The sequence below is a fragment of the Podarcis erhardii genome, assembly GCF_964252035.2.
Source record: "Podarcis erhardii genome assembly, chromosome: 6".
Lineage (NCBI taxonomy): Eukaryota > Metazoa > Chordata > Lepidosauria > Squamata > Lacertidae > Podarcis > Podarcis erhardii.
Window position 1 is genome coordinate 20,798,430 of NC_138510.1, and position 24,362 is coordinate 20,822,791.

Genomic DNA, 24,362 nt, shown 5'->3' on the forward strand with positions numbered 1-24,362 from the left:
GCTGCCAAAACATCTGGTGAAGTTTGCCCTCCTGGCCTGCTATTCCCGACTGCAGCAGACAAGCTCCCAGCTTTTCCTAGCAAGGTCAATGCAGACCTCCATGCTATTTGCTTCATATACAAGAGTGCCAAAGTAGCAATACCTTCTTCCCCCAAAAGAGCTTGGTGGGCACAATGTCCCCTCAGGGATCCCAATTAAGAATCACAGGTGTGTGGAATCATTCCAGTTTTGGAAGACGGACAACTTACTAAAGTTTTTTGTAAAATCAGTCCCGTTAAGTTCCTAGCCTACTAAAATGGGGCACCTAAGCTCAACACACAGGATGGTTTCTCCTCTTCGACAGCAAGCAGAAATGCAATGGGCTGCCATCAGGATAGCCCTCCATCTACCTAGCTGACCATTCCCTCCCTGGATGGAATTCCCAGTCGCCTATGGTGATCACACAAGAAGTTAAGAACCATTGGTGACCTATATAGAATTGTGGGGTCCTTCCTAGGACATTCCCTTCCACAATACTCTTACCTGCAGGCTATGCGAGAGTTGCACCCAACCACTTAAATCAGGCATAGGCAAACTCGGCCCTCCAGATGTTTTGGGACTACAACTCCCACCATCCCTAGCTAACAAGACTAGTGGTCAGGGATGATGGGAGTTGTAGTCCCAAAACATCTGGAGGGCCAAGTTTGCCTATGCCTGACTTAAATGAAGAGAATGGGAACAGTGCTGATAAGGCCCTGAACAGCAAAATTTAATGTGTACTTGTGAAATGAAGCCTATATTTGTGGGACAAGTAGCACCAAACATATACAACTATAAGACTGTCTGCCCCAGTAGGCTTTTGCATCCGACATACTTTTTAACAGGAAATGCTATAAAACCCAGGTTGTTATGAACACTAAAATATGCACTTTCCCATCCAGCTGTAGCCTTGCCCCCAACTGCCCCTTCTCTAAATGATGGCAATCCCTGGTGAAACAGCGTCAGGACAAGCCCTGCAAACCGAGGAACGTTCCTGGGGAAGGAGAGGAAAAAATTAGCCTGTGGCACCACTGAAAACTCAAAGCTGCTTTTTAATTTGCCATGGTGCAAAACCATGCATTTATTGTACAGCAGCACTCATGGGACACTGAAATTATTTCTCCTTCAAGTCTCAGCCGTTCTGCTTCAAGCCATCCATTGGGCAGGAACCAGGAACCCCTACGCCTGTTGAAAGAAACAGAGAAGGCTTAGCCACCCATCGACTGCAGGTAGGATTAAGTTAACTACAATGCTCATGTGCCAACAAAGCTACTTGTGTTACTAACTTATGTCTTCCTTCCGATTGAGGGCATGATCATTTTATTCTAGTTATTAAAGAATGCTTGCAACAACAGCAAAAAAAGCTTCCTGGTTGACGTGACAAAGAGCAGCTGCTTTGCACCCCAAAACAACCAGGCTTCTTCCTCCATGACAGCCCTTAAAATATTTGAAGATGGCTATGAAGCTGAGGCTTCAATACTTTGGGCCACCTCATGAGAAGAGAAGACTCCCTGGAAAAGACCCTGATGTTGGGACAGATTGAGGGCACAAGGAGAAGGGGACGACAGAGGACGAGATGGTTGGACGGTGTTCTCGAAGCTACCAGCACGAGTTTGACCAAACTGCCGGAGGCAGTGGAAGACAGGAGTGCCTGGCGTGCTCTGGTCCATGGGGTCACAAAGAGTCAGACACAACTAAACAACAACAAATAATATCTCCTTCTCAGGGGCTCTTAAATCTGCCCTGAAACCAAAACAGTAAAGGGCTCAACAAATAAAGACTGTTACGTTAGCTCTTACAGTAAAAAACTGTTGTTGCAGAAATTTGAATTGTTTTATAAAACTGGCCATCTATTCAAAGGCATGGAAAGCATTTATCCATCTATTCACACAAGTGCAATAATCATTCAATAGGGAGGTACGTTACACTAGGTAGGTACATCTCAAATCTACCCTCCTGCACCAGCTACGTAATAAACCAAAGAATCAAGCGGTCAGCAGTCTTGGGAAAGTTGCCTGGACCATCTCATTATCCACAACCCTCATGCTCCCACCCATCATGAAAATCCAGCAAGCAGTGTGCATTTATAGCAGAATATTTACATTAGGCTTCTGTCTTCGAAGTGCAATACAAAAGCATGCAATGTAAGATTTGGACATCAGTGGAATCAGACCATCTGGCTAGAACGCATGTTTTATCAGCATTGCCGATAAGATGGGGAAAAAAGATTAAGTCATCATGTACCACTGAATAGCACACCATGTGAGCGCCCTGCCACAATCTTCTAAATGGGATTTTGGTCTTACAAAACTTACAGCACTTGGAAGACTTCACAATTTCCCTTGCCATCCTCCCAAGCATTCAGTCTGACATACGGTCCTGCAGTCTGAAAAAAGAAAACAGGGAGCATAGTAAAGAAAGGGAAAATTTTGCTTTGTATTGCACCAGTGAATTTTCAAACAAACACATGCTTTAGGGCAGCAGGGTATCACACAAGATGGGAGGGGAGTGCATAAGCCTCAAGGCCTGTGGGGACAGGCTCACATAAGACAGAGTCAACATGATCATAAAACTGTGTGTGAATGGGCCTTTTGATTTCACTTGCAACACCAGAGCCTGCAGTGCTATGCCTACTTCAGGGGAATAACTAAACTCAAAATAGGATTTCCAAGTTCTATTTTGTACAACCCTGCAAAGATTGCTCAGAATGTGTGGCTGACAGTTTAATCCAATACAGTAGTACCTCGGGTTAAGTACTTAATTTGTTCCGGAGGTCCGTTCTTAACCTGAAACTGTTCTTAACCTGAAGCACCACTTTAGCTAATGGGGCCTGCTGCTGCGCTGCTGGAGCATGATTTCTGTTCTCATCCTGAAGCAAAGTTCTTAACCCGAGGTAATATTTCTGGGTTAGCGGAGTCTGTAACCTGAAGCGTATGTAACCCAAGGTACCACTGTACAGATGCTCACTTCCCACTGGAAACAATCTGTGGCTGAATGATATCCTGAAGTGGCCTCGCATGATCATGGGCTTCTTTGTACTATTTAGTCCCTGCATACAGAAAACGAGTCTTTCAAGGAGACTTCCAGACTAGCCCTCACCACCCCTCTAAGTTTTCCACGTACAGAAAACTGACTGAGAAGCAATTATGCAAAGACCCACTTGAAGCCTAAGGTTTACCACCAGTCCTGTTTTTCAGTCGTCTGCTTGATTTATACCAGGTACACTTAACTTCCACATGTCGTTAACCTCCCAACTCCCATCTTTACATCATATTAATTGTATTATAGTTTAATTACTTTTTAATTTATTATCTTTTACAGCTTTTTAGCTTTCTGTGTGATGTGTTTGCTTTCATTTTTGCAAGTCTCATTTGAGTTCTGGTGAAAAAGTGGGATATAAATAATAATTGGCTTTAATACTGGCCAACTTTAGGGTTGCTTTAAGCGTTATGGGGGTGGGGGAAATGTGTCTTAATACAGAGTATACGTCCTTGCTTAGGCATGTCTGATGACTTGCCATCTGAGATGTTGTAGGAATTAAGAAATTACTGGTAAAGATGATGGGTGGGGGAAAACAAATTGAGAGTGCTATAGCTACCTAGTGCATTCATGTCAGTGAAGGATTTGAACCATAAGCCCCCCCCCCCACACACACACCAACTTCCCTGCTACAACAACACACGTAACATTCCTAAGACGCCCTACTCAGGTTAACTTTTCTAAATTAAACCGAACAAGAAAATGCAAAGCCCCTACCTTCCATGCTTCTTGTGTAGGATCAGAGCAAGATGTCCTCCTTTCAAGGTTTTATTTCAAGTCACCCATCTCTTCTGCATGGGCCCACCTCAATGATTACAACTTCAGGCTCCCTTCGATCCTAAAAATGATACAGAAAACCAAAGAGCTGTCATTTTATTTATTTTTGAACCAGGAGGAGGCTGCTGTAAAAACAGATTATGCTGATGTCGTCAGACAAAGATCTGGCTAAAGCAGCAACAAATCAACACTGTCGCTCTGATGGGGAAAAAAGTGTTGGTCATCACAAACATCAGCTAGAGACCATAGCAAGGAAGGGACAGCTGCCACACACAAGAAACTGTAAGGCTACTTCTAGTTACTGTTTTAAGGACTTTGAACCATCTTATGTTTTATCAACAGGAAGGCTTAAATTGCACAGAAGTTAGAACTGTGCCCCCAACTGAATGAATGGTATCTTCCAGCCACATGGCCATCCCTGGAATTAAATTCAGCTGCCGTATGCAGCAGTTTGGGAGACAAATTGCAACTATACATCAGAATTCTGAATACTTGGTGAATTTGACAATGAAGCTGCCTAACCAAATCACAATGGCCAAAAATATGTGGGCAGTGGGTTCAAAAATACAGCAACAGCCAACATATTGTAAGCTGCGTATTAATTCTGCAGCGAGATACACAAATTTGGGTTTACAAAAAGCAGCCTAGTCCAGCGCCCTGTTCTCAGAGGCCAAACCAACATACTGAGTTGATTCCTGATCGAAAGGTACTTTTGACCCATGTGCTACTCTAGTAACAGAAAACTTCAGTACAAAATAGTTACACAAAAATCACAATCTTTCCTTTAAAATTTTTTACAAATAGGCAACGATCAGGCACTCACATGTGTGCTCAATTAAGTTTTATTATGAATTTTAAGGTGTTTACTCAAAGCACAGTGCGTACCATGAAGATACACCCCTTAGTACCATATTAACATCTAGAAATGAACTGTTAAAAGAGCAGCCAGCAGAACCTACTGAGTTCACATTAGAGTAAGAGGCAGTATAATCCTAGTTTAATTACTCAAAAGCAAGTCTCATGGAGTTCAACACGTTTAACTCCTGAAAAATGAGGATTGAAGGCAGAAACTCACATGTGTATTCTGATCGTGTGTGGGTTTCAGGTGACTCCATCGCCTCCTTGCGCCCAGCTCGATTTTTGCAGCAGTTCGCTCTGTACATGCCTAGCGGCATCGTCGCCCTAAACGGAAAGACACCCACCACAGTCAGATTAACCGAGAGAGATTTGCTCTTGCAAACTGCATGAATTGGGCTCAAGAGAATCCCAACCGCCCTCCCCTCTCACTGTTAAAACACGGGTGCATCAGACAGATTCTGGCTGTAACAGCAAAGAGATCAACACTGACGCTCTGATGGGGAAAAAAGTTTTAAGTCATCATGTGCACCAGTTAGGATCCGATCGGTATGGCTGCAATTTGAGATATGCGGGGGGAGGGGAGATTTAAAGAAGTCGAGCTTTTAAGAGCTTGCAAGTGAACTGGTCCCATAGGAAAGGCAAGGGGGGGACCCCACATAAGGAAAAACAACGAGAAAGCTTCCCCTCTGCAACAAGTTAGCCCTCGGCGGTTGCAAAACTCAAAGCTTCGAATGCGAAGCAACGTTCCCACCCGCCCCCGCCCCGGATTTCCTAACCGAGAAAATAAAACGGTCAATATAGGGCGAAGGGGGTTAAAGGGGTCCTGAGGAACAGCTCGAACCAGCACGCATCGTGTAATGAACAAAGAAGGTAGCCGATGGCAGAGGATTCCCCAGCCCCACCACCCAACCGCTTCCCCAAAAGGACATCTTACCTCCACGGAAGCCACATGTGAAAAGAACGAGGAGGCGTGCCGTGGGCTCTTATATAGCCCATAGCGCCTCACTGCGCACGCTCTTCTCAAGGCACTTCGGGAAATGTAGTCTTTAGTAGCCCGTGGGGTGTGGCTTCTATGCGCTGGGAGTCCTGCCCGCTTTTTTACCAGATGCTGGTGAATAGGTCAAGAATGGTAGGGGCAGACTATGCCCTAGGCAGGGATTTAAAAACACCCCATATAAATATGCCATATAGGTGTATAGAGAGATCCAAGTGTCCCTCTTTTCCAGGGACGTCCCTGATTTAGAGAAGCCATCCTGGTTTCTGATTTGAGCCCGGAATGTCCCAATTTTCCTCAGGATGTCCCTGTTTTCATTTTCATTTGAAAAATGTTGGAGGGTATGGAGTTATCTAACCTAACCCCCGAGCTGTCTGAAGGCAATGCTATATAGGGACTTTTTTAAATGTTTAAATGTTTTATTATGTTTTTATATATGTTGGAAGCTGCCCAGAGTAGGTGGGACAACCCAGTAAGATGTGTGGGGTATAAATGGTAACATTATCATTATGGAATGGGACATTCCTATTTTCATCGGAGAAATGTTAGAGGGGATGGAGATGGAGAATTGTTATAATTATTATTGCTTATTTAGTATACTGTGTCATGCTTGATTGCTACAGTGAAGTATAAATAGAAACGTGATATTTTTGTTCCAAAGTTAGAGGGTGTAGGATCTCTTGGAACAGTCAATGCCACCTTCTGGGCTGGTTGAAGAAACAAGGTAGATCCTTCAAGGCTGAATTCTGCTAACTAATCTATAAAGCTCAGCAAGTCATGCTTTTGCATGTAGAAGGTCCCAGGTCCAGTCAATAGTATCTCCAGTTCAAGAATCAAGTAGCAAGCAGTGGATAATGCCCGTCTCCTCTTCAAGGGTCACTTCCAGAGCAGATGGCGTTACTGGACTCAGAGGGGACCAACAGTCTTTGATATAAGGCAGTTTCCAACACCCAAGGATCACACAGGGCAGTTTACAGTTTAGGTTGTGTACATGCTATACCTTTAAAACACATTCAAAGTACATTCCCCACCCCTCATGAGCTAAGGGTTGCTGTGAGGAGTAAACTTCAGTGCCCAGAATTCTTTGAGGCAAATAATGTGTTTCAAATGTGATTTAAAGGCAAAAGTGTCTACACAGCTTTAGAGGAAACTCTGCCATGCCTTTGCACTGAACTTTTGTGCCTTTGCACAACTTTTGTGTCTGCATTTTCACTTTTTGAAATATGGCAACCCCATTCAGAATGGGACACTGACACTCAGCTTCCTTCTCCTGTGTTGCCCTTGTAGAACTTGGCAGGAAGGAAGATGAGAACGAAAGTATAATTAGTTGGCTGTGCCTCACATTGGCTGTTGCTCCACCTACTGTTGGACTCCTGCTTTACACCTGTCATTCCCAAAGGACAGCAGCAGCCACTCCTGGATGCAACTGAATGATCCGATCATACTCAATGGAATAACTAGACAAAGTTGTCCCCCTCCAGTGGAGACTGAGTGGCCACAACAGTGACTCATGGTTGTTGTTGTTTTGTTCTTATAGGAGTCTTTAGTTTCTTCTTGTTGTTGTTTAGTCGTTTAGTCAGGTCTGACTCTTTATGACCCCATGGACCAGAGCACGCCAGGCACTCCTGTCTTGTTTGGTCAAACTCATCCTGGTAGCTTCGAGAACACTGTCCAACCATCTTGTCCTCTGTCGTCCCCTTCTCCTTGTGCCCTCCATCTTTCCCAACATCAGGATCTTTTCCAGGGAGTCTTCTCATGAGGTGGCCAAAGTATTGGAGCCTCAGCTTCAGGATCTGTCCTTCCAGTGAGCACTCAGGGCTGATTTCCTTCAGAACGGATAGGTTTGATCTTCTTGCAGTCCATGGGACTCTCAAGAGTCTCCTCCACTTTAGTTTCTTAATCCATTGCTTTGCCATCACAGCCTACTAGCAGTACTTTCATTACATGCTAGCGTGTACCAGTCTGCCGCTTGGGAATTACTGACGAAATGCCTTCATTGTTGTCCAAATTCCACCTTCTTAGTGGTAGTGGTTGCTATAATCTCTTAAATCTTACTTTCCCCATAAATACAGCATGTCTGGATTGCATTGTCCAAAGGCTTCTCAATGCCCTAGCCTTACAGAGCTTTCATTCTTATTACTGTCTCCCCAGAGATCCAAGACAATGTCTGTGCTTGTAGACTTTCTTATACTTACAGCTAAAGTATTTGGCTACATCATCTATGCTCTGCTTCGGTGGGTAAAGAAACCTGCAGAGAAAAGAGTCACTAATGAAATCTGCCTGATAACAGGTGCAGCCAGCCCAACTGGCATTGGGAGGTTTTTTGCATTGGAATTTGCCCGACGAGGAGCAACACTTGTTTTGTGGGATATAGACAGTGAAGGCAATGAAAATGCAGCCAGGGAAGTTCGCAAGCTGGGAGCGAAGGCTTACATTTATACTTGCGATGTGAGCCGGAAGGAAGAAGTCTATAGCGTTGCCGAGTATGTGAGAAAGGATGTGGGCAATGTCACAATCCTGGTCAACAATGCTGGCATTGTAGCTGGAAAGCCCATCTTACAGTGTCCTGATGAACTGCTGGAAAGAACCATGAGGACTAACTGCCATGCTCACTTTTGGGTAAGTGTGTAGCCTATGAAACAGGAATCAGGCTCCTGAATGAGAGGAAGGCTGAATTGTGAACCTGCAGCTCTTGACAGTCAGTATAGCCCAACTGAGGAGATGAAGTAGGCAACCATCTGGAGAGCATCTGTGTCAGCTGTGAAAATACCGGGGGATGGGGAGCAGAAGAGAGTGCCCCTTTTTGCACCTTTGGAAGATGCATATAGAAGCAGTTTAGCAATTATTTGAGGCAGTATTCCTCCCAATCCATCTGTATCCATGGCACTGGCTAATTAGACCATAAATGCAACTGTGACATTGATGATAGATGTTCATAGATTATTGGCATGCCTTACGAATATGTTTGATTAATGGTGTCTGGGAATGGCAGTGTTAGTTCATTAGAATCCAGATTAATTAGTTTGGGAAACATCAGTGTAATAATATTCTTATTTCCATCTTTAGTTCAAGCAATTTCATTCTCTTCCTTACTTTGTGATGGGTGTACTCTTGATATATGCTTCTCAGCAAATGATGAAGTATGTGGCTCAAAATACATTCGTTATATCAAATGTTATATGTTTCAAGTATGAAATTTCTGATATTTCTACCACAATATTCAATGTAGCATATGATAACACCGATGAATAGGAATATACAACTGACTAAAAATATTATAAATGAATTTAAACATTGGCCTTAGAAACAACTTTAAAATGTATAATAATAGTTTAACCCTGCAGAAGGCTGATGCCTTCTTAACAGATAGCACAACGAAAAATCCCATGGAAGGACTTCCACTAGTGCAACAGGGCTCCCTCCCCCCCATCCTGAGGCCCCTCACAAATTGTCTTTTGTGGGGTGTTGTCGGGGAAAACCCCAGAACAGCACATGTGAGGTGTTGGGGGAGATCATCATCATCATCATCATCATCATTTTAAATTTGTATACCGTCTTTCTATCTTACAATACTCAAGGCGGTTTACAAGCTGAAGAAACAAAAAATGTACATCTTATAACAATCTGGAAAGCTGAAATGTTTGTGCTAGTGGAATGAACACCACAGTGCTATGTTGAATTCTTCTCAAAATTTCTGATCTTTGCTTGGCAAGCTCAATGCTGTATTCATACGGTTTGGCACATAAAAGGTCGTATCCCAACTACACATTTAAAGCACTCTTATACCACTTTAAGTGTTGTGACTTGCTTCAAAACACACAGACCTGGGAACTGCAGTTCGTTACAGGTGCTGGAAATTTTAACTCTGTGAGGAGGTCGCCTAGCAACTCTCAGCACCCTTAGCAAACTACAGTTCCCATTTTTCTTGTCAGGGTGGTGAGCCACGACTGTTCAAGTGGTAGAAGAGTACATTAAATTCATGGTGCGGATATGACCAAGGAGTTATGCAAAAGGCTATATCTTGTAATTATTCAATCAAGTTTGCCCAGCTCACTCACGCAGTGTGGATGGGTAGCTTTGCAGCAGCTAATTCTGAAAAGCAGCTTATCAGTCCCGTCTTGCAGAACATGGCCTGGCTCTCATTAATCCTGCTTTGCAGAGCCTGAAAAGATGGAGAGACAATCAAATGGAGGGCAATTTTAAGAGGATTGCAATGAAAACTAATCTTGTTACACTCTTTTATCCTTGTCACATGTGCCATTAAGACTCAAATTTCTGAAGGAACTTTGAATGGGCATTAATGTTTCTTACTTGGAAGAAGAAAAGGGGAAATTGGGAAATACATGGATGAAAGCAAAGTTGTGGTGGCTCCTCCTCTTTCTAGGTGAACGATTAGTCAGAACATCTTCGGAAAACAGGCAGAAACCTCCAGAAACTCCCAAGCCAGAGTGTTTGCATCTTATCTGCATTAAGCTTGGGTTTGTTCAACTCCACCCACTTGAAAATAAAATAAAAATAACAATAATCATTTGTTATTTATACCCCATTGGTCTAGCTGGGTTTCCCCAACTGGGTGGCTCCCAACAAAATATCAAAAACACGATAAAATATCAAACATCCCACCCTGTGGAAGGGCCTCCCATCAGATGTCAATTGAAATAAACAGCTATCTGACTTTTAGAAGACATCTGAAGGCAGCCCTATTTAGGGAAGTTTTTTAATGTTTGATGTTTTATCATGTTTTTAATATTCTGTTGGGAGCCGCCCAGAGTGGCTGGAGAAACCCAGTTAGAAGGGCAAGGTATAAACAAATTAATTATTATTATTATTATTATCACTACTACTACTACTATTACTAATAGCCGCCAATAATTTTACCTACATTGTATCCTGTAATAGTAAAGAAACTAAACAGATTTCTGTTTATAGAAAGAAAATGGAGCTACTTTGATCTCTATTTCTAAAATAAATAAAAAAATACTTATGAAATATATGTAGCTTTTTTAAAAAAAATGTTGGTATAAATAAGAGTTAAGCTATTTAATAGGACAGTTGTAGAGTGTGTGTGTGTGTGTGTTTACATATTTATAATAAAAGAAACTAAACAGATTTGTTCTTATATTCAGCTGGTACCTTTGCAAAGCAGGCCTTCAAACATTACAACTGCTGCTTACTAGTTGCAAATCTGAACACACAAAAGGAAGCATGAATATAATCAAAACTCTCTTATCCCCTTTTGCAGACAGTCAAGGCTTTTCTTCCACAAATGATCGAGAGAGATCATGGCCACATTGTGACAGTCGCAGGATCATTTGGACTTTTTGCAACAGGTTGTCTGGAGGTTGGTAAGCCACACGTCAATAGAAGTTCACAAATGCTAAATTGCCTCTTTGTCTTTTGCATGATTTATAATAATATAATAATTTATTATTTATACCCCGCCCATCTGGCTGAGTTTCCCCAGCCACTCTGGGCGGCTCCCAATCAAATGTTAAAAACAGTACAGCATTAAATATTAAAAACTTCCCTGAACAGGGCTGCCTTCAGATGTCTTTTAAAGATAGGGTAGCTGCTTATTTCCTTGACATCTGATGGGAGGGTGTTCCACTTGGCAGGTGCCACGACCGAGAAGACCCTCTGTCTGGTTCCCTGTAACCTCACTTCTCGCAATGAGGGAACCACCAGAAGGCTCTTGGAGCTGGACCTCAGTGTCTAGGCTGAATGATGGGGGTGGAGACACACCTTCAGGTATAGAGGACCGAGGCCATTTAGGGTTTTAAAGGTCAGCACCAACACTTGTGAGTGAATTGTGCTCGGAAACGTACTGGGAGCCAATGCAGATATCTATAATCCATCGGTTCCCAAGGCCAAGCATCACTAATGACGCAGGGCATCTCTCTCATTGCAGGGTCTTACTAAAACAGTGGTCGAGCCCCTAAGTTAAGCATGTAAATGGGAAAATGTTGCTTGATTCCTCAGGGTTACTGCGCTAGCAAGTTTGCCGTGGTTGGATTCCATGAAGCTCTTAGCCATGAGCTGAAAGCCAAAAGAGTCAGTGGTGTGAAGACTACCCTTGTTTGTCCATATTTCACGGACACTGGCATGTTCCATGGCTGTAGAATCAGGTAACACTGCGCTCAGACTCAATTTTGATGATTTGTTTGTTCACATTTTATGACTACTTTTGCTATGTTTATAGGTTTTTAATTTTTATATATGTTGCAAGCCACCTTGAGCATGGTTTTGACTTTGGAAGGGTGGCGTACAAATAAAATGATTGGTTGGTTGGTTGATTGATTGATTGATTGATTGACACTCACAAAGATTCCTACTCAAAAAACTCACACACCAACTTGATCCCTGATACAAGGAGTCCACCTAATCTTAGTAAACTTAGCTGAACAACAGAACATTCTGCCCCTCTCCTCCCCTCCCCCAGTGCACCCCCTTAATCTGCTGTAAGGGTTCCCCCAACCCTTTTCGGAGGCGGCATGAGTCGCACACCAAGAAGTTGGAAGCCCTTGCACTGATGGGATGGTTAGTTAAAGGCCACCCATTCATTTCAACAGCACATTGAAAGGTTCAGAATGGATTCAGAGCCACTCATTTCTCAATGAGCAGTAGAAGGAAATGTAGACTTGCTGTAAGCTTCCATTCTTGGACGTTCTAGTCTTTAACCTACATAAAATACCACCTCTGGTAATCAAGCAGGGCATCATCAGGACATAATGCCATCAGGGGAGGGGCTTCTTATTTCCCCAGGCCAGAACTCTGGCATGAAGTGAAGTGAACTCTACCCTAGACTGAAATCCCCTAGCACAAAATTCTCCTCCTATCGCCCACTTTTGAAATTTAATATACATTCATCTATAACAGGAGTGGCAAACAGTAGGCCTGGGGGGGTTGAATGCAGTCTTCCAGGTGTGTGTGTGTGTTCACCTCTGGCTTTTGTGTGACTGGAATATAGCCTACCAAACAAAGAGTCACCTCCATTGCACAAGAAGAAGAGTTTGGATTTGATATCCCGCTTTATCACTACCCTAAGGAGTCTCAAAGTGGCTGACATTCTCCTTTCCCTTCCTCCCCCACAACAAACACTCTGTGAGGTGAGTGGGGCTGAGAGACTTCAGAGAAGTGTGACTAGCCCAAGGTCACCCAGCAGCTGCAGGTGGAGGAGCAGAGACATGAACCCGGTTCACCAGATTACGAGTCTACCGCTCTTAACCACCACACCACACTGGCTCTCTGCCCAGGGGCATAGCTAAGCTTCTCTGGCACCCAGAGCGGCAGGGGCGGGATGATCCGCGCATGGAGGTGCCTCACAGGGGCAGGGTGGCAATCTGCACACAGGGGCACCTCACAAGGGGTGCCATCGCAATGCATGCACGGGTGCCCCACAGCAATCCACCCAGGGGGGTGGTGTGGTGAGCTGCCCACAGAGTCTGCCTGGTAGATGCATGCCCCACACTGCTGTTTCGGGCAGCAAGCCACACACTGCCATTTTGGGCAGCACGGGGCCCCAAGCCACCACGTCACTCCCAGAAGAGACGCGTGGCTCGGGCACGCTGCAGGCCAGGCTCCGTTGTAAGTGCCGACCCTGTGGTGTGCCATTTTGTCACCCCCAAGGATGACACCCGGGGTGCGTCACATCCCGCACCCACCCCTTCCTACGCCAGTCTCTGCCCACTATTTTTGGCATGGTACCCATGAGAAGATGCATCCCTTGGTTTAAAAAAGCTTCCTCACCCGTTCCATAGCTACATAGCTGGAGAAGAGTGATTACCACCTTCCCACGCTTTAATAATATTCAGTGTGGCGACAGAGAGAGAAGGAATGGAGAGATGTCCACTTACTTAATTTGAATTGTTCCATGGATTACTGACTCATCCCTTAGCTGCTTGATTCTTGCAGGGGAATATATTGTTCACATGATTAATGACAGGGTTCGCCAAGCCGTAACGATACCTTGAACTCACCTTATATAGAACAGAATCAGCAGACCCATATTTAGACTTTGTTACAGCGACTCCACTCTGGTTCAACGATTCATGCATTTCTGCAATTAATAATGTCTGAAGTGGTTGCTACAAAGTGTTAACCTGGAACATTGTTAATAGGGACAGTGGTTCATCTGCGAGGATGGAAAATCAAAAGGTTTCTAGCTTAGGATGGGCCCCATGGCTTGGTTTCCAAGAAAGAGCTAGATTACACAAGAGAGCAAAGCAAACAGAATCACACCCACCCACAATTAATATCAATGATCTAGACCAGTTGACAGACTTCAGCCTTGCAGGATCTACCTTGCTTTCTAACCTAAATCCTGAGATCCACAAACTGGAGCCCGGACCAAAAGAAACACATCGAGAAAGAATTCTGCACCCCCGAATTTGTTTTGAGCAGCAGAACAAAGCAATGCTCACCGTCTTTCCACACGAAAGTTGACACTGCTTCCTTTCCCTCAACATGCATTTTTTCTTTTTCTAGGCAAGAACTGGAAACCCTACTTTCTCCCTTAAGGCCAGATCAGTTTGTGAAATCAGCAATGCACAGAATACTTCAGAATCAGCATGTGATCTGCGTCCCCAGAATGCTGTACCTTGTGGCCATTTTAAAAAAGTAAGTCACTATATTCAGGAACTGGCAGACCTATGACTGCTTAATAGGGGTAAAGTAAAGGTAAACGGACCCCTGACCATCAGGTCCAGTCATGACCGACTTTGGGGTTGCAGCGCTCATCTCACTTTATTGGCCGAGGGAGCCAGCGTACAGCTTCCAGGTCATGTGGCCAGCACAACTAAGCCGCTTCTGGCGAACCAGAGCAGCACACGGAAACGCCGTTTACCTACCCGCCAGAGCGGTACCTATTTATCTACTTGCACTTTGACGTGCTTTCGAACTGCTAGGTTGGCAGGAGCAGGGACCGAGCAACGGGAGCTCACCCTGTTGCGGGGATTCGATTGAGCTTGCAGGGCAGCAGCTGAAGAAGGAGCAAAAAGGGTTTTCTTGTGTGTGTGTTTCTTTGTGGCTGATTAGCTGCTCTCCCTGTGCAAAGGTCAGAGGGGGCAGGGTTTCTGTTGAGGCAGGTGATTAGCTGTGGGAGGAGCTTATCAGAGCTTGCAGGGCAGCGGCAGGGCAGTTTGATCCATCTTTTAGATTTAGGGGAGCTAGTCTCAAACGTTTGTTGGGGGAGACCTAGGTTTTTTTGGGGGGGAGATATTTGTCCTGTCTTCACGCTTTTTATGATGGAGGACCGCTGTAGCCACCCCCAATGACACGTTCTCAACATGGAGGGTGAGGGAACAGCTGCAGTCACCTGCGGTTCCTGCGCAATGTTTGCCATCTTGCCAAAGGTTGCATGCAGCTTTACCTGCAGCAATTGCATGTTGGTTGCCCTCTTAAAAGACAAAGTCCAGCAACTGGAGGAACATGTAGCTACGCTCCAAAGAATTAGAGAGATGGAGCTCTTCTTGGAAGCAACAGAGCACACCGTCTCCACCAAGGAGGAGACAGGGGACTCCCCTGAGAAGGAGGCTAGTTCACCAACACAGGAGCCAGATATATGGAGAAACGTGACTCAAAGAAGTAGGAGGCCCAGGGTTCGCTCTGATTGTTTAGAAATACACAATCGCTTTGAGGTCCTCTCCCCTAGCATGGAAGACGAAGAGCAGACTCCATTTGAGGATCTCTCCCTCATTACAGTCGATCAGGTATATGAAGACGAGCAGCAAAGTCAGTCCTCAGGTAGCCTGGTAGATGAAGGGAATGCAGTGGATGTAGCCTACCTTGATTTCAGCAAGGCATTTGACAAGGTGCCCCATGATATTCTTGTAAAGAAGCTGGTAAAATGCGGTCTTGACTATGCTACCACTCAGTGGATTTGTAACTGGCTGACTGACCGAACCCAAAGGGTGCTTATCAATGGTTCCTCTTCATCCTGGAGAAGAGTGACTAGTGGAGTGCCACAGGGTTCTGTCTTGGGCCCGGTCTTATTCAACATCTTTATCAACAACTTGGATGATGGACTCAAGGGCATCCTGATCAAATTTGCAGATGACACCAAACTGGGAGGGGTGGCTAACACCCCAGAGGACAGGATCACACTTCAAAACGACCTTGACAGATTAGAGAACTAGGCCAAAACAAACAAGATGAATTTTAACAGGGAGAAATGTAAAGTATTGCACTTGGGCAAAAAAAATGAGAGGCACAAATACAAGATGGGTGACACCTGGCTTGAGAGCAGTACATGTGAAAAGGATCTAGGAGTCTTGGTTGACCACAAACTTGACATGAGCCAACAGTGTGACGCGGCAGCTAAAAAAGCCAATGCAATTCTGGGCTGCATCAATAGGAGTATAGCATCTAGATCAAGGGAAGTAATAGTGCCACTGTATTCTGCTCTGGTCAGACCTCACCTGGAGTACTGTGTCCGGTTCTGGGCACCACAGTTCAAGAAGGACACTGACAAACTGGAACGTGTCCAGAGGAGGGCAACCAAAATGGTCAAAGGCCTGGAAACGATGCCTTATGAGGAACGGCTAAGGGAGCTGGGCATGTTTAGCCTGGAGAAGAGGAGGTTAAGGGGTGATATGATAGCCATGTTCAAATATATAAAAGGATGTCACATAGAGGAGGGAGAAAGGTTGTTTTCTGCTGCTCCAGAGAAGCGGACACGGAGCAATGGATCCAAACTACAAGAAAGAAGATTCCGCCTAAACATTAGGAAGAACTTCCTGACAGTAGGAGCTGTTCGACAGTGGAATTTGCTGCCAAGGTGTGTGGTGGAGTCTCCTTCTTTGGAGGTCTTTAAGCAGAGGCTTGACAACCATATGTCAGGAGTGCTCTGATGGTGTTTCCTGCTTGGCAGGGGGTTGGACTCGATGGCCCTTGTGGTCTCTTCCAACTCTATGATTCTATGAACCGCCAACCTTCTGATCAGCAAGTCCTAGGCTCTGTGGTTTACCTCAAAGCGCCACCCGTGTCCCTTAATAGGGATGGGGTGGACAGTTTTGAGAGTTTACTGCAGCCAATAAAGGCTAAAGCAGTGTTTCATGAGCAAGGAGTCAGGCCAGAGCTCAGTGCCATAGCCCACTTGCCTCACCCCCATTGACCATCCTGTAGCCTTTTGGTTGGACCAAGGCCAGTATAAGTAACCTATAAAAATATTACACTAACAGTTACTAATATGTATATATAAATCAGTATCAATTCATTTTCCTTCTGACACACTGTCCCTCTCTGTCTCCTGAGTTCTCACCCAAGGTCCAAACAAACTCTCCGTTCATTCACAAGATCCTGGAAGCAGCAGACATCATATCACTTGAGTCTCACACTTGCTTTTTATGGGCATTCTCCAGGTAGATGGGTCCTTCCTCAGGGCTGCTCACATATGTGTTCTATTCACCTGCACACTCCACATCCAGTTCCAGTGCAGAAGGTTTGTTGAGTTTCCCAGGGGGTCCAAAGGATGGGAAAAGAGCCCCTCTCCACCCACAACTCTTTCTTCGCCCTCTGTCCTCTCCCTTCTCCTCCAGAGCCAAGATGGAGAGTTTTCATGTGGAGGGGATGCACACTGAAACATTACTAATTAAGACACAAGAAGACTCTGGTGGAAAACGTTTATTGTTGGTAGTACCATATTTTTCGCTCTATAAGATGCCCCAGACCACAAGACGCACCTAGTTTTTGGAGGAGGAAAACAAGAAAAAAAATATTCTGAATCTCAGAAGCCAGAACAGCAAGAGAGATTGCTGTGCAGTGAAAGCAGCAATCCCTCTTGCTGTTCAGCCTTCTGGGATAGCTGCGCAGCCTGCATTCGCTCCATAAGACGCACACACATTCCCCCTTACTTATTAGGAGGGAAAAAGTGAGTCTTATAGAGCAAAAAATACAGTAATTCTTTCCATGTTGAAAAATGCCCGAGTTTAGGAAAGTCCCTTTTCACATCTGACTCACCAACCACTCACTTTGGTTTCTATTTATGGATTGGGTGATAACTGGGTAAATCCTTTCTGCTCACTAGAGGCGTAGTTTAACGCTATGTATAGGGTGAGTCCTTTAAAAGAGGCCCCGTGGATACAGAGTTCACATGTTCCACAGGGCCTCTTTTAAAAGACTCGCCCTATATTTCATAGCAGCACCCCAAAGGGCTCGATTTTGCAACGTTCCAAACATGTTGTGGGAGGCCAAAGCAGATATAAAGACAAATAGTTGGATACAACACATAAAAAGCTAAAAGGTAGCTCCGTTGGTTCATAAGAACAGAACGACAAAATCCGGTTGGACAATAACTTTACTATGCCCAACCAAAATGTCACAAATTCATGGCAAGTTTGTAGTCAGTCTCCAGCAATATCTGGGGGAGTGACAGGTTCTGCAACCCTGAAATAAGGGGTGGGAATGGGGGGGCCACCAGGTGGCACATTGGAAGATGGCCGACAATAACACCTCTCTGACCCATACGAGGTAATTAAGAGGCTGCTATGGGAAGTATGCAGTCTTCCTACCCCCCCCCCCAAGGAGATGGGGGGCTGCCTTGCCAGCGGTGTCCACAATGCACCCCCGGATCCGAGAGTCGGGGGTGCCAGTCACTTGGCACGAGCCCTCAATGAAGTCAGCTCTTCCTGATGCCGATTCCAATCAGCGCGTGCTGGTTAGCTTCAGCTCGGAATTATAATTGGAAATATATAATTGGAATGAAGCTGAAGCACTTACATCAAGCAAAGTTCGAGAGATAAGGCTGCTGATTAATGCATCTCTGTGTTTGGAGAGACGGGAGGAGACAAATAAATTAAGCGATGAACCACCATTACGAGACTGGTATGTGTGGAGCGAAAAAAGGGGGTGGTGGAGGAAAAAACTTTTATTTTCTTTCCCTTATGTGAGTATTTATAAACCTCCACCCCAAGAGAGCTGAATTGTCGCCTTTTACTAATCGCAAGCAATAATTTAAGAGCTGTGTGGAGTGAATTATTGATTGAAGAGAGGACTGGTAAATATGGAGTGTGGGAGGAAAATTCTATGACGCAGTTGTTAATGGCGTCTTGCTAAGACAGGCTTGTCAAAGAAAGACGAGGGGAGGAGGACCATGGTCATTGGAATGTAAATGATGGATTGTATGTGATAACCTGGCAGAGCCCCTTTGTGATATATGTGGCAAGCTTGGGAAAATTAATAGGACAGACCGAGGACAAATTTTTGAAGAAGGGGAGTAATGGCGGCTGTCCTTATGAGATATGACTTTTGGAGTGTGCAAAATCCACACAGATGTTGCTTGTTCCTAACCTGCTTGCGAAGATTATCAGAGATTGCAAAGAAAGGAATACATGACAACAACAAGAAGATGAAGAAGTAATAAAGAGACTATCTGGACAGAGCTGGATAGAATCGTTTGATAAAAGCAGTAACAGAAGTGATGTTTTGATTCTCGTTCGGAGCTTGATGTAAGGGTACCCCCAACAAAATTTAAAAATCTGGCTGTATAATTTGGAAGTAATATGATTTGGAAATAATGTGATTGGATTGGCCTGTTAATAAAAATTATGTTTAAAAAAAGAAATAAGGGGTGGGAATGAGACTTGTTATTTGTGCTCCCAATATTACAGAGATGCTTTTAAACAAAGCTACAATTTTTCCTTCTCTCTCTTCCTTAGTCTCCTTCCTTGGGATGTTCAAGTTCTTATTCAAAAATTCCTGGGACTGGACAAATGTATTCCGCAAAAAGCTAAATAAACTATCACCATTAAGTGGCTGGAAGGTGAAAAGGATAAAAAGTGTTGTCCTTTTGCATCACTGCTTCGGTAGCAAGATTTCCGATTCTAAATGCAGGCAAAAAGGACAGATGAAATCAAAGTTTGGCATTCAAGATTCACTGGAATATTCTGGTTTTGCACAGGTAACGTACATGCAAGGGCTCTCTTTGTGAGCATTTATGCCTTTGGCTATCGAACAATTGCTGGAGAATCTCTTTCAACATTCAGCGTTCAGAAAGATCAAATGATACAGCAGGTAGAAACATTTTAAGCCTTGACAGAAAATAAGAGATTTCCTTCCTCCGCAATATTTAATCCATTCTTATTTGGGGGTGTTTCACTTGACTTTCCATTATATTCTGAGGTATACACCAGAATCTTTCTTCAGGAAACCGACTTGATAAACCTCATTTTCAGCTCCCTATCATTGCAGAGATATAATCTGAGTTGAATGATGCCGGTCTTGGAGGCAGCCTGTAACAATGGATCTGAAGTATGCATTACTGTGTATTGTATTAAACCCCATGATAACACTTTTGGGTCACCTATTTTCCAGCAGTTCATTTTATATAGGAGAATGGAAAGGAATAGGGATACAGCCATTTTAGGAAGTAGAATTTAATGCAGAAGACAGGGATTTCTAACAACAGCTACACATTCCTAGTAAGTTAGGCAGAACATGTTTGTGGGGTGTTATTGCCCTTGCTCAAGAAACTAAGCCTATGTGAATAAAACAGTTATGCATTTTCCACCTTGTTTATCTCTTCTTCCAACTTCCCACAATGCTTCTCCCTTCATCTTGTGTTCCAACACAACCAACACCATTCAAGACATGTAATTGCTCTGATAGCTCAACTGGTAGAGCATGAGACTCTTAATCTTAGGATCGTATGTTTGTGGCCCACACTGGGCAAGATTCCTGCACTGCACCACTAGGTGACCCTCGTGGTCCCTTCCAACTCTATTCTGACATTGGAGACAAATTGACATGAAGCAAGCTGATCATTTGCAAGTGACCTGGGGCTGTTGAGTCCTACAATAGCTGGAGTGTTAACAGGTCCCACTCCCCTGATGTAGGATAGGAACATGTCCCAAGACAAACAGGTATCGGCCAGTCAAGAGATATTTGGTATCTCTTGGTATTGGCCAGGCAAGAAATATGATGAAGACCACATGCACACAGATGGTCAGAGAGTTACAAAGCTTGCAGTGTAACACTGGAGCTTAATTGAACATATTTTTTAAAAAGGTCACATGTAAGGGAAACATTCATAATGGGTGGCATCAAGGATGTTTTGCTACTCTGTGGGAAGTGTCAGAAAACCAGTTATGTGTATGGAAACTGAAGAGATACAAACTCAGAATATTATTTACAACTTGGCCAGGTTATATACCAACTGTGCAAGAACAGTAAGAGTATTCTTATGTAGCCATTAAGGTTATCTTCTCCCCTACCCACACCTGTACAGAAGAAGTGGATTGTATGAACAAAGTACATTAAAAGAAAATAGCACACCCAAATTATCTAAACTAATGTGAAAATTCACTTTTGCCAAGTAGAAGACCATTAAGATTCTGGGGAAATGGCATAAACAACAAAAATAGTATCCAAAAAGCCATTCTGTAATAGCCTTGAGATGATTCAACCTACCAAATGCTGCTGCCTTCTCTACTCATTTCAGTGCATTTTGTATAGACCCCATTAAGGTAAAAGGAGATTCAGTAGAATCGGGTATATGAAGATACTATCTGTACACCACTCAACTTAGGCACACCCTGCTGATAAAGGGAAATGCCCATAGCTATGGAAAAAATAAGCCTAACCTTTGATTGAATATACCCTGAAAATAACCTGAAGGAACTTAGAATTAGGAGCATTTAACTTAGCCTTAGTGAATCAGAGTCAGGCTACAAAAAGATGGATTCCCAGCATTAATTGGAAGCTAAACCTTAGCTGAAGAAACAGTGAAAAATACAAATAATGTTCTGAAAGAAGGGTTAGGTTTAGGTTTAGGGTTAGGGTTAGCAGTTGCTACAACTGCTTTGAGATTTGGGTTCTTTTTTTTTTAATCAAGTGTTACATAAATCTTATGAAATAAAATCATTAACAAAGTTCCATGCAAATTCTGGAGTCAGTGGACCGGGAAGGTAATACTGGTATTAAGACACAATGTAACGGTTAATACCATGGATGAGCTTAACACACACCCTCCCAATCCTTTATATACGGAGAATAACCCTGGTCTACCTTACAGGATTGTTGGAATGATTCCAGAACACGTATGTAAAGTATGTTGAGCACTAAGGGAAACTGCCAGGGAAATTGCCATATGAAGTATTATTCTGAATATCCTCTGTTTTTGATCCATTTGTGTCGAGAGATTTCAGACCAACTTTTATAGGTTTAGCCCTTCATCTTTGCTCATATTAGCACAGGAAACAAACAAATATATATATATATATATATCTCAAGGGGAACAAAGAAACCCACCACTTTAGTATTTACCATTTATTGGTGACAAACACTAAGTTTTACTTACATTCCATGGGGAGAAAAAATTCCAGCGTAAACAATGAACTGAAGCAGTACTTAACTTGCAAGGCTATCGTGCTTTACCTGGACCATATGCAAAAACTTTATTGCACACACCACTGTGTGCAATAAACACAACATCAAAAGCAACACAGTTTATATATAAACATAGGTATTTTTTTTTTCAGCCCTACATGGAGATGTAATTAAACAGTATAAAGCACTCAAGGAAAATCAATCTGCAGTTTTATATGCACTACATTGAGATCATATCCTGTACTGTACTGAGTTTGTGTGCCTTTATATATAGACACACACACACAATTTTTTTAAAAAACAAAGATTAGAGACCATTTAAACTTCTGCTGCATTCAAGTCCCGCCCCGCCCCCCAATATTCTAGAAATCAAAATGATCAAATGAAGTTTTAAAATTCCTAAAATGTGTAATTTATTCAACCAGTCAATAATTAGGCTAGACTTGCCTAGCCGGCTTTGTTTTCAATCAAATGGCAGGCACACAGTTGTTTCCAGTGAAATTCTTTTACAATTTCATTAAAAACAAAAGACCAAACATATACATGGATATGATCTTCCCAAGTTAGTTCATAGGTAAGTGTTATCAGACAACAAAAGTTTCTAAACTGTGCTATATTTCTAGGTACAATTAAGAAACTTTTCTCTTCTTTTTAAATGAAAAATTTATAGTGTCATTCAAAACAATGTAATGAAACTAAAAATTTTATCACTGTTTGAAAAGCAACGGTTATGATTTAGATACTACAGTGGATTGTGACAACTGTAGCGCTCTAAAACAGTTAGGTTACATTAATTAGGAAGCATTTGATTTTCTCTGGTGCTTTCAAGGTTTGGGTCCAGTCAAGCCTTTTTTAGGCAGTGGTGTCCAGTGTTTGTCCCAAAGTGTTTGAGCTAGCCGGTTTGAGGAGAGGGTCGTTTTCCATTTCTTGCTTCACGCATCTAGAAAAAAAAAGGGAAAAGGGTTTTTTCTTCCTAAAGGGAACCACGCTTGGGATTATGGATCTCTCAGCCAGAATTGGGGCACTTTCAAACTCATGCCAAGAGGCATATTTCCTTTGAAATAGCAAACTCCCACAGTCGCATTTATCCATTGACTTTAAATGCGCTGCCAGTAATGCAATTAAACTAGTGCTGGCAAGAAAACTCTGCTCCGGTAGCTTAAGACTAGGACCCTCGTACCTATGGGACCGTCTCTCCTGGTATGCCCCGCGGAGGATCTTAACGTCCACAAATAACAACACTTTGGAGTTCCCAAGGCGCAGGATGGTTAGATCGGTCTCAACTATGGCCAGGGCCTTTTCAGTACTGGCCCTGACTAGGTGGAACGCTCTGGCACCAGAGACTAGGGCCTTCCGGGACTTCTTTCCGCAGGGCCTGCAAGACGGAGATGTTCCGCCTGGCCTTTGGTTTGGACTCAGTCTGACCCTTATGTTTCCCTCCCCTTATGGTTTTGATTTATGGGCTACTATTAAAATGAGGGACGCGGGTGGCGCTGTGGGTAAAACCTCAGCGCCTAGGACTTGCTGATCACATGATCGGCGGTTCGAATCCCCGCGGCGGGGTGCGCTCCCGTCATTCGGTCCCAGCGCCTGCCAACCTAGCAGTTCGAAAGCACCTCCGGGTGCAAGTAGATAAATAGGGACCGCTTACCAGCAGGAAGGTAAACGGCATTCCGTGTGCTGCGCTGGCTCGCCAGATGCAGCTTGTAACGCTGGCCACGTGACCCGGAAGTGTCTGCGGACAGCGCTGGCTCCCGGCCTATAGAGCGAGATGAGCGCACAACCCTAGAGTCTGGCAAGACTGGCCTGTACGGGCAGGGGTACCTTTACCTTTATTAAAATGAGGCTGCATTTTAAATTGTATTTTAACCCATATTTTAATAAATCGGGGGTTTTGGGGGGGGTGTTTGTCCCCCCCCATTATGTTTTATTGTATTTTTATTGGTGTTAGCCACCCTGAGCCCAGCTCTGGCCGGGGAGGGCGGGGTGAAAAAAATGTAAAATATTTATTTATTATTTATTTAAGACGACTCTGCAAAGCACGCCTTGAGAATGGGTACAGTTAATGATGTTCGGCTTACAGCAACACATTCAAAACCTCAAAGAAACACGAACGACAGGACATGTTGTTGGAAGAAACCGAAACTAGACTAGCTGTGATACTAAATGGACAACGGCTGGGCATAAACCTGCTCTCCCACTCATCTGCCAATGTGATACAAGGTTGATTTTTATAACTCTCCATGTAAACAATTACTTCTCTAAAGGCAAATGATATTTCTGTGAAACAGTTAGAACGTTGTGGCTGGGTTTTTTGTTTAGTAAAAAAGGAGGTAAATGCTAGAAAAGATCATTT

At 43.7% G+C, this 24,362-nt stretch overlaps 2 protein-coding genes and 1 long non-coding RNA gene across 8 annotated transcripts in view; 1 reads left to right on the top strand and 2 right to left on the bottom strand.

The window, feature by feature from the left end:
- Positions 1–1,067: 1,067 nt before the first annotated feature.
- Positions 1,068–5,051, bottom strand: LOC309345154. 2 transcript variants are annotated; one of them, XR_014158018.1, is made up of 4 exons: positions 4,910–5,051; positions 3,775–3,895; positions 2,334–2,404; positions 1,068–1,203 (listed from the first exon to the last, which is right to left on the bottom strand). It is a non-coding gene; the product is annotated as an uncharacterized lncRNA (long non-coding RNA). The 2 variants fall into 2 exon arrangements; XR_014158019.1 differs by having other exon boundaries at positions 1,068–1,197; positions 2,330–2,404.
- A 2,589-nt stretch (positions 5,052–7,640) lies between these two features.
- Positions 7,641–24,361, top strand: LOC309345025 (retinol dehydrogenase 10-like). 2 transcript variants are annotated; one of them, XR_014157974.1, is made up of 6 exons: positions 7,641–8,305; positions 10,929–11,027; positions 11,666–11,811; positions 14,171–14,302; positions 19,339–19,580; positions 24,090–24,361. XR_014157974.1 is itself a non-coding variant. In XM_081868039.1 (5 exons), the coding sequence occupies exons 1-5, from the start codon at positions 7,760–7,762 to the stop codon at positions 19,415–19,417; spliced, it is 1,002 nt and encodes a 333-aa protein (XP_081724165.1). In that variant the 5' UTR covers positions 7,641–7,759; the 3' UTR covers positions 19,418–20,816. The 2 variants fall into 2 exon arrangements, 1 of the variants encoding a protein (XP_081724165.1); XM_081868039.1 differs by lacking the exon at positions 24,090–24,361 and having other exon boundaries at positions 19,339–20,816.
- The window catches only part of STAU1 (staufen double-stranded RNA binding protein 1), a 40,134-nt gene continuing 37,703 nt past the window's right edge, over positions 21,932–24,362 (bottom strand). For all 4 annotated transcript variants that reach the window (XM_081867693.1, XM_081867694.1, XM_081867691.1 and 1 more), the window contains one exon: positions 21,932–22,946. In XM_081867693.1, the coding sequence (XP_081723819.1) occupies positions 22,859–22,946 (88 nt within the window). In that variant the 3' untranslated portion in view covers positions 21,932–22,858. The remainder of the gene's footprint in view (positions 22,947–24,362) is intronic.

What these genes read in the sequence shown, in the direction of transcription:
- LOC309345025 (XM_081868039.1), top strand. Translation starts at nt 7,760, where the DNA reads ATGTCTGGATTGCATTGTCCAAAGGCTTCTCAATGCCCTAGCCTTACA. An exon ending in ACTGCCATGCTCACTTTTGG is followed by an intron (nt 8,306 to 10,928) that starts GTAAGTGTGTAG and finishes CCCCTTTTGCAG; the next exon opens with ACAGTCAAGGCTTTTCTTCC. An exon ending in TTCCATGGCTGTAGAATCAG is followed by an intron (nt 11,812 to 14,170) that starts GTAACACTGCGC and finishes TTCTTTTTCTAG; the next exon opens with GCAAGAACTGGAAACCCTAC.